General features: G+C 36.2%; 1 protein-coding gene across 41 annotated transcripts in view; it reads right to left on the bottom strand.

Moving 5' to 3' along the window:
• The window catches only part of LOC112957610 (regulating synaptic membrane exocytosis protein 1), a 192057-nt gene that overhangs the window by 80402 nt on the left and 102750 nt on the right, over positions 1 to 8905 (bottom strand). For 34 of the 41 annotated variants that reach the window (XM_026051286.1, XM_026051288.1, XM_026051287.1 and 31 more), the window contains one exon: positions 2308 to 2420. In XM_026051286.1, coding sequence (XP_025907071.1) covers positions 2308 to 2420 — 113 coding nt within the window. Of the gene's footprint in view, positions 1 to 2307; positions 2421 to 3633; positions 3817 to 8905 lie in introns of all 41 variants that reach the window. The other 7 variants (XM_026051283.1, XM_026051308.1, XM_026051294.1 and 4 more) reach the window with 1 other exon arrangement.

The following is an 8905-nucleotide window of genomic DNA, read 5'->3' as shown; positions in this document are numbered from 1 at the left end:
TGCCATACCCAGACTAATTTTTCATAATCAATTTTTCATAACCTTGTCCTGATAAAAGATTTCTTTGCATCTCAGAGCTTAGGAAGTACTGCTTATGCTGTTGCACTGGAAACAGCTACAGTCATGTATTGAGCTTGCTACAAACATCATCTAAATTTTTTACAACTCTTCCAAGTGAAAGTACATAGCATTTATTTTTCCTTGCATAGTAGCCTCGGCAACTATTTCCTTTAGAATACAGTCTACAAGAACTTTTACAGATACTGTTTCTCATGATAAAATTACGAATAGTCTCTTGACCCTTTGTTAACTCTCACTTTGGCATAACGTAAATTTCAATGTATAATAAAACTACATGAATAGATTATTCTATGTCTCCTGAATATGAAAATACCAAAGGACAATAACAAAACAGTCTTGATTTAAAGAGATTCAGTCTGTTTACAACAATTACTATGATCTGTAAAACAGATTTAGATTCACAGATGTATATATTGATATATGTATATAAGATACATATCTTTCTCCTGACACAGGAGTAGAGTGCAAAACCTTAACAACTATTTCAATATCAAGATGATAGCTTACAGTATATTACACAGAATTCCCTTGAAGCACAGGATGTCCCTTGACATCCCTCTACTGTATGTAGAGAAGGAAATCTCTTGGATTGCATTTGCAGTAATACAGCCATATTGAAATAGGGAGTATAATGCATAACAGTGAAATAAAGGATATATAGCATATTCTTTGTGTATTTTATACACATCACAAGCATATCAATCATAAATGTAAATACATATTCAACAAAACAGTATTAATTCAGGGATTTTCAAGGAATCAACAACTTTGTAAACTTAAAATAGCTTTTTAATTTCTTTTATTCTTTTGCCCTTCTGTGTAACTGTGTAACAATCCACCTCTACTCATTTTCATGGAATTTTATTCACAGCATAATAGTTAGTTACCAAAAACAAGAGAAAGATGATAGATGAATAACACCCMCCCYCCCCCCCCCCMAAAAAAAAAAAGCTGAATTAAATTAAAAGCTATTCATCCTTATATATTCTACCCAATTCTGGAATTGCAAAAGAAATACAAAATAAGCATGCTATTTCATTTCTAAACTTCTAATATACTAATATGTGAAAATAGAAGCTATAAATGTAGCTTTTTAGTAGTTCATAACCCAGACAGTACTTCATTCATTAGGAAACAAAACCAGAACACTCAAATATAAAGCTGAAACTAAGACCCACTTGTATTAGTATAATAATCATTCACAATAAATATTAAACAAGAAAATGTCTTTAAGATTAGTAGTGTAGTATGCCATCACTGCTCAAAGCCATAAAGTTAATGTAAGCTGATTTTATGTTAGTATAAACCATTATGCATCATATAAAAAAGTTTTTATAATCCTTTATGAAAAGGTCATGGCTGGGAACATTATGTAAAAGGTCAGAAGCAGAAGCACTACAACATATTAACATTAGGAGCATTCCTTTCATTTCCATGTTGAAGAAAACCTTGTAGTTTACAGCAATCTAAATTGTTGCTAGTAGTCAATGAGAAAACAGGCTTTTGAAGACAGAGAAAACCCTAAGTGTACACATATTACCCACTGTGATATTAAAGCTAACTTTACAGCCATTTCATTTTACCATAATAGCTCATATTCTGTGTGGAGTTTGTTGCTAGAAAAACCAAGAGCAATATTCATGCTTATTTGATATTTGTATGCAAAAAACATCTTCCACAACCACTAGGCTTACATTGTACTTTCCAAAAACGAAAACTTCTCTTTCCAGTTTACTAGTTTATTTTTGCGAATGCAATGGCAGATAACCTGTGCTTTCACATTTCTCATGCTGATTGTTTTCATTCTTTACTCACTGGACCAATATCTCATTCCAGAGGGAAAAAATACATATTTGTTATTTACATTAGCAATGCACAATAATTAATATAAATCACAAAATAAGAAACGAATAATACTCCTTTGTTGTCAAAATTTTGTCTCTTGAGTTCTTTAACTGAACACAAACTAAATGTCTTCCTGGAAAAATGTGGATGGAAAGTATAATGATTCTAATAGAAAATTTTAAGTGGACAGGCAGAAACGTATTAAGCCACTTGTCAAACTCTGCTGGACTTTCCAGACTAGAAATAAGCTTTCATTCTCTTCTATTGCTTTGTGGTAGAAATAGAGCATTGAATATGTAATTACAAAAGCAGACTTCAAGCAAAGCAAAGAAAGGTAAGAAATCAAAGAGTGTGAGCTATGATAAGCTCATTATTTGATACCTTGCTCTATACTGCCACTTCTTACTGGAACTTGCGGTAGCTGTCTTCCCCTGCGACTGCTGAAGGACGTGTCTGCAGGAGGAGACTGTGTGGGACTTCCTTGTTGATGTATTCTGTAGATGAAATGAAAATAAAAATAAAATAACCCAAACRAAGAGAATTCATATATTCTGGGTTCTAAACACGCGTTCAATTGCATATGCAGAAGATGAGTTTGAAACAGTCTGGTGTATGCCATATGCACATACTCAAATCTGGATACCTAGTGAATTTATATGGCTTTAGTTTCTCTAACTACCATCAACTGAGCAGAAATATATAYATWTTTTTTTCCCTTTGAGAACGTACTAGCCAAAACCCACTGAACTGTTGAACTGTAAGCAGTTTTCTGAGTCACCTGTGATTATAAGCCACAATTTTAAGAGTATGATCTGCTGCACTGGTATAAGGACTGTACAAAATGCCATCTTCATGATTTATGAACATTTGTATTCCCTTTGTGCTGATGCAATAATTGCAAGAGGCTATAGAGAACTGGAATGCAAGCAATAAATATAAAAATCCCGTTAACTATGGGTGAATTCTAGCGAGCATTATTTCAGAGCCCCTTGACTACTTGTTTCTTACAGATGTACCGAGTATCTGAGTTTAACACACATCTTTGGACCGCTCCTAAACTGGTAATGCAGTGCACCTCTATACTAGGTGAACTAGTATAGAGGGAAGAATTAGGGCAACAACTAGGGAAAGGGAAAGGCAAGACGGGAGGCTGATGGCTCAAGGGAGAGCTTACCTTTAACCTTCCTGTACTGTAAGTCACACACATCCTAGCAGACAGGCACTGCTTGTCTACTACACTAGAGCCGCACGTGGGGAGTTTGCCAACCATTTGCAATTTCAAGGCAAACATTTGCCTGCGTTCAAAATACTCTTAGCGTTCATAATATGTAGAACAACCGACTTCCTCTTAGCCTGTGGGGTGAGAGTTAGCTGTGCAAACGGCAGGTCATTTCCTGCACGCTACTGAAGCGAAATGCTTTGGAAATTTTCATATGGATGCAAAACAAAACACAGCAATGGAAGGACAAAACACAGCCAGTTTTTTACTCTGCACTGCGTAACTACTCAAATTCAATAGTAAAAAGTACTGTCTGGATGGTGAAGCTGGGCGGAATATAGGATATGGGAGAAGTGTAAATACCATGAGGAGAGGATAATCTACAGTGCCAGAATGAGTGAACGCGCCATGTATGCTCAGGAAAGTACAACACCACACCGACACCTGGGAGGCAGGACACAAAGCTGGGCTGTACATGTAATAGCAACCTTGTCTGAAGCGGAGAAGCCGGCGCCGACCCTCCGGGCGCTAGGTGATGGACAGAGCATAAAGGTCTGATACTAGAGTGCTCACTCGACCTCGAGCGAGCGTGATGCCTTCCCCTAATGACTGGCTGTTCAGTCGTTCGTGGGGCTGGAAGTCCCCTTCTAGAGAGACCTGGTGGCAGACCCCTAAAACATCAGGGCCAAAAAGAAACCGTTCAGTTGTTAGCTCCAGGTACACTTCCCCACGCCCCCCTCCACCAAAGAACGAACCACCGATCCCAGGTGCAGGACCACTGCTGGCATTCCAGACCAAGGTCATTAATTCAGACCACAATTCATCTTTCCAAACTGCAAACTGCAGAGCTCCACAACATGCACACGACGCTAGCTGCAAAGCTGATATTCTGCACTGAGTAGCACAGTTAGCCAAGAACTCCAGCTGCATCCTCAACACAGCAAACACAGGCTAACACACATCACAGAAAAGTACTACCACAGAGCAGGCTATGAACACCTGGTTTTAACACAAAACATTTCTTGTTTTTGAGGCACATGTTTTATTTTTATTAAAAATGCTATTGTAATGTATTAATGTATAATGTATAAATGTCCTATTACTGTSCTAAACAAGGACAGTAATAAGCACATATGTAATTCCCTTGTTCTCTTTAGGAACTTGAAATTTTCTGTATTCAGTATCCTGCAGTATTCTGCTGTAATCCCCAGAAAATAGAAGGATYCTGAAGGACCACTAATGAAAACATCATAAACATATGCAATAAAATGACAAATTTTCTTAGGAAAATAAAGCACAATTACTAGTAGTTTAATAATTGCATATATTGTATGTGTAAACTAAYCTGACACATTACAGATTTAGAGAAAGAGAAGGTAAACCTAGCAATCAGTGTTAGAGCTTTTGTTGCCTCTAGGTGTATGCTACCATTGGTGCTTTTTACAACMTATCAAAAAGCTTTTCCACATATTTTTAATAATTGAAAACTTCCTCAGCTCTTTGAAAGTTAATTCTCTACTTCAGAGAACTGAAATAACAGGAATCTGAAATAGCTGTTCTCTCTTTCATGCTCAGTCATACAGTTCATTCAGTTAAGATGTCCTCACAGCAACTGTCTTCTCACCTTGTCCTCAAGAAAGTGGAAGCTACAAGCAAGACTGTTTCAGTAATTTTATTAATTCTAGATGGGAGCCTCATTTCTTTAGATAAAGACCAAGTCAGTGCCAAATTTGAAAACATCATCTGAGAGGGTGGCAAGCATGATACAAGATGCCTCCCATCTTGAACTTTGTCCTTTGGTGGTATTCTGAACAGGAAACCATACTAATCATAAGCACACCCACAGTGTTTTTATGACACTGTTAAAGGACTGCAACAAATTGCTTGGATGCTCTAATTGCCTACTTTCACACTCTGGATTTCTTCTAAGCTTAATATTAATTCCACGCCTTCCCTGGGGACCTTCCCTGTAATATTCTTGTAGAGACAGATTCACCTGGTGGCAAGAGAAACCAAGATAAGGAAGATGAACTGAGTTCTGAAAATGCCAATTTCTCTATGTTGGCCTAAAGGGAATCACCACTATTACACATAACTTGCTTTGAAACATCTAATACAAGGCAACACAGACCTCACTTTATTTTCACAATAGAAATATACTCAAAATTAACATGGTTGTCATGTGCCCAGTTCTAATCTGTTTCATGTTAGAGGCTTACTAATCTTGGAATTTATTTAAGAATCCAGTGAAACATTATGAGAACTTGTGCATCAATTACAGAACAGGCACCTGACCTGACACTCAAAAACTTACTGCTGTTCCTTCAGTAACACCCTCTTTACAGACCTTCTTCCTTCCACTAGACAAAACAGGATCTGCCTAAATAAAATGAAGGTAAGCCAGACTCAGCTGGGGTTTTAGATAAAGAGCAAAAATGCCTGGGATGAAAATGAAGGATAGAGTTAAAAAGGAAATTGGGAAAAAGAAAAAAGAAATGAAAAGAAAATTGCAATTAAAAATAAAAGATTTACTGTGTTAGAAGAAAAATCAGTTGCTGAAAGGTTGAATCCTGCAAATAGCTGGTTAGGAGAATAAGACAAAAAGGAACAGTTACGAGAGACAAAAGCTGGTGTATGACCTAGGAACTGAGACAGAACTGAAGTACATTAGGAGAGGAATGAGATGTGGTAGCAATGGGACTGCAAGCAGCACATTTGAGTGAATGCCATCTCCAGGCACCGCTGGTCCTTGTGAAAGAAGGTAATCCTGTGAGCAGCTGCTCTGTTAACCCAACAGGCCAGGGTTATCTGCCAGGGAATCTAAATGCCCCAACCCTGCTTTACCCTCAGAAAACTCCTTTTGCTTCAGACTCATGTCTCACTGCTGTGTATTATATGAAACGGGCTGCTGCATATGCATGCTTCTTTCTATGAAGAAAAAAGGTGTTCACCATCTTGATCTTGCAAACCTCTGGCAGAGCATCCTCGGGAAAATATAGCAGGTACCATGCTGTTAAACACTGTGTTGTAATGTTGTGATAAAACCTGACATGCAGCCTCATGTCTGGCATTTCTAGGGTGAGTAGTTCGGGGTAAAAGAAAGCAAATTAAGAGTTGTCTTAGTCCATTTTTCATCATAGTTTTATAGTCTTATTCATACAGACACAAAAAGAGATGCTGGATGTTTTTGTAAGCAGCTTTACCTMTTCAGAAAAGGTTACAGTTCCATTTTGAAGGCTTACCATGGAATTCAGGGAACTCTTAACCTCTGCAAACTATTCCAAAAGGATTTGCTTCCTTCTGTTTACGTAAACTCCCTAAGATATCCCAATACCCAGAAACTTACATAGCATGTTGAAGGGTTTTATAAAGAAGCTGATAGTATGCTGGTTCTGATTCTCAGTAATCAGCTTAAATTGACAAGATCTCTGAATATAAGAAAATAAGGACCAAATCTAAGACAAAAATGGATATTAGGGGAAGAACTAGTATTGAGCTCTATTTGCCATTTTTTTGGCTTCTTAACAAAACCTCTTGGCTTTAATACAGTATTAACTTTTCRATTATAGAGTACTCAGATGTGTTTAGATACTTTCATGTCTAACTTCTAGCAGGAGTGAATCACTTTATGAAAGCAGAAGTGTGGACCACATGCTATGAAGGAGTAAAAGGAAGAGGCATAATCCACTTTTCCCYTGTGGCACTTGGTTTCAGAAATTTTCCTTAACTTGGGAAACTGCTTTTATCCAGTTTTCCTTTTTTTCCTAGTGCTTTTCCTTTTTCTGATTTCCCTATTGACTCCTGTCAATAGATTCCATGATGCTTAAAAAACAATATACTTAGCGCTGCATACTGAGCACAGCCATTACATGGGGATTGAACAATGAAAAAAAAAAAAAAAAAAAAAAGCTGTCAAAGCTCAGCATATGAATCATTAGATTTACTGAAGTCTTCTTTAGAATCCAGCTTTCAAACCATTAAATCCTACAGAAATTCTGCATATAAGGCACTATTTGCAATATTTCACAGTTGCTTTTGGAGTCATTTTTTCTCATAGGCATGAAACAATGCTTAGATGTATATTTTGAGTTAAAACTGTAAGAATCTGTGAAATATCTTGGAAAAAAAAAGTAAAAATCAGACCTAGGATGGTTGTTTCAAGCAGAGAAGCATGTTGCGTAAGCCTCAAATAGTCCATTTATCCTAAATGTTATTAGATACTTATCCTTACAAGAAATGCCCATGTGTTGCTAATGTATTCAGCATTAACACCTCACAGTCACAGTCCCTGCAAGTAAGTTCCAACCATCTGCAATATTTGAAGTTTGAAGTATTTCAAAATTATGATTCACACCCCCATCTAGGTTTAGTAAAAAAGCACAAAATTTAGTGAAGTATATGTATTTTGGTTTATGCATGATTACAATTTTAGAAGACACCCTTAGGTTGTACATTGCAATTTCAAGTTTGAAATGTAAGCATGCATACATATTCTCTAGATGCAGGTCTTTTTTTTTTCTGAACTCTCTTCCTTATCCTTTATGTTCCCATATTTTCTATTTATGTTGCCCTTATTTTTTTTTATTTCTCCATTAACTTTCTATCCCTCTCTCATATTATCTTTCTTCCCAGCTTCTTTCAAGCTTTTTAGTCACACAAAATGAGACCACTGTAGCCTCAGTCCCATGGGAAGTCAAGGAAGCAGTAGTTTCCTTTACGGTTAGAAATCAGAAGGAAAAGAAAGACAAAGAGAAATCTGGCTTTAGAGAACTCCATGGCAAAACTTTTCCTGAATTTTTGCTGCATTATACACATTATGAAAATAAAATTTTATTTTATCAAAATAAAAATGTTTGTTGTTCATGGAAGTTTTTCAGACCTTACAAGGCAAACAGATGTGCACATCTGCTAATCAAAATTCACCTCAACCTGTTTCAGGTATGAGCAGGATCTCATCCCTTGTGACTGTTCATATTTAAGCTGACACAAGCGTTAGCACTTAACTAGATCTATTCTTGAGTCAATACCTCTTTTTCTTATTTTTTCACCTTTTTCTTTAGAATTTGAATACATAACTCTAAGTTATTGTAAAATGAAAGCTGGAAGTTACAATTATAACAGTTGTACAGGGAGACTCAATGAAACAAGAAATTAAGTCCTAGTGGTGAATTTAGTTTTATGTAATGACAGACTATAAGATTTTCTATAATTACTTAAATGTGAAATTTACCATTTGTATTTTATAAAATGAAAATAGTCTCTCTGAAAATAAAGGTTTTTCCCCACGTAAAATGCATATTAGAAACTAACATTTTGATGCATGTGACATCAGTTGTTCTGCAGCTTTTAGGCTATGTCAGTACCCTGAGCTGTGCCATTTGTTTGTTTTTAACTTGACTGCAGACCCTTGAGTCATTAATCTGTTTATATGTATTTCTCAACATCAAAGTTCTTATAAAAGGCAAAGATTTTAGATATAAATTTAGTAGTAAAGAATAAGAGATGTTTAATTTCATACCAACGAAATATGCTAAATATTCTGCTCCAAATTTTCCTTTGACATAGATCAAATTAGTGGCAATGGGACTCAGGTTTGGTTCATTAAATGGACTGTCGATCTTTCAAGTTTATATGCAACGATGGAGAAAGCCATAAAAATTTTGTATGTATGGCAACATAGCAAATATATAGACACAGACTAAAAAATATTGTAAGTTACAACAACATAGTTTTTGGTAGTGTTACACATTTTCTGCWTTA

This window comes from Nothoprocta perdicaria, unplaced genomic scaffold, assembly GCF_003342845.1.
Source record: "Nothoprocta perdicaria isolate Ctin4 unplaced genomic scaffold, notPer1 scaffold_74, whole genome shotgun sequence".
NCBI classification, from domain to species: Eukaryota; Metazoa; Chordata; class Aves; order Tinamiformes; family Tinamidae; genus Nothoprocta; species Nothoprocta perdicaria.
The sequence above is the reverse complement of the archived record's forward strand: the minus strand, read 5'-3'. Positions and strand labels throughout refer to the sequence as shown.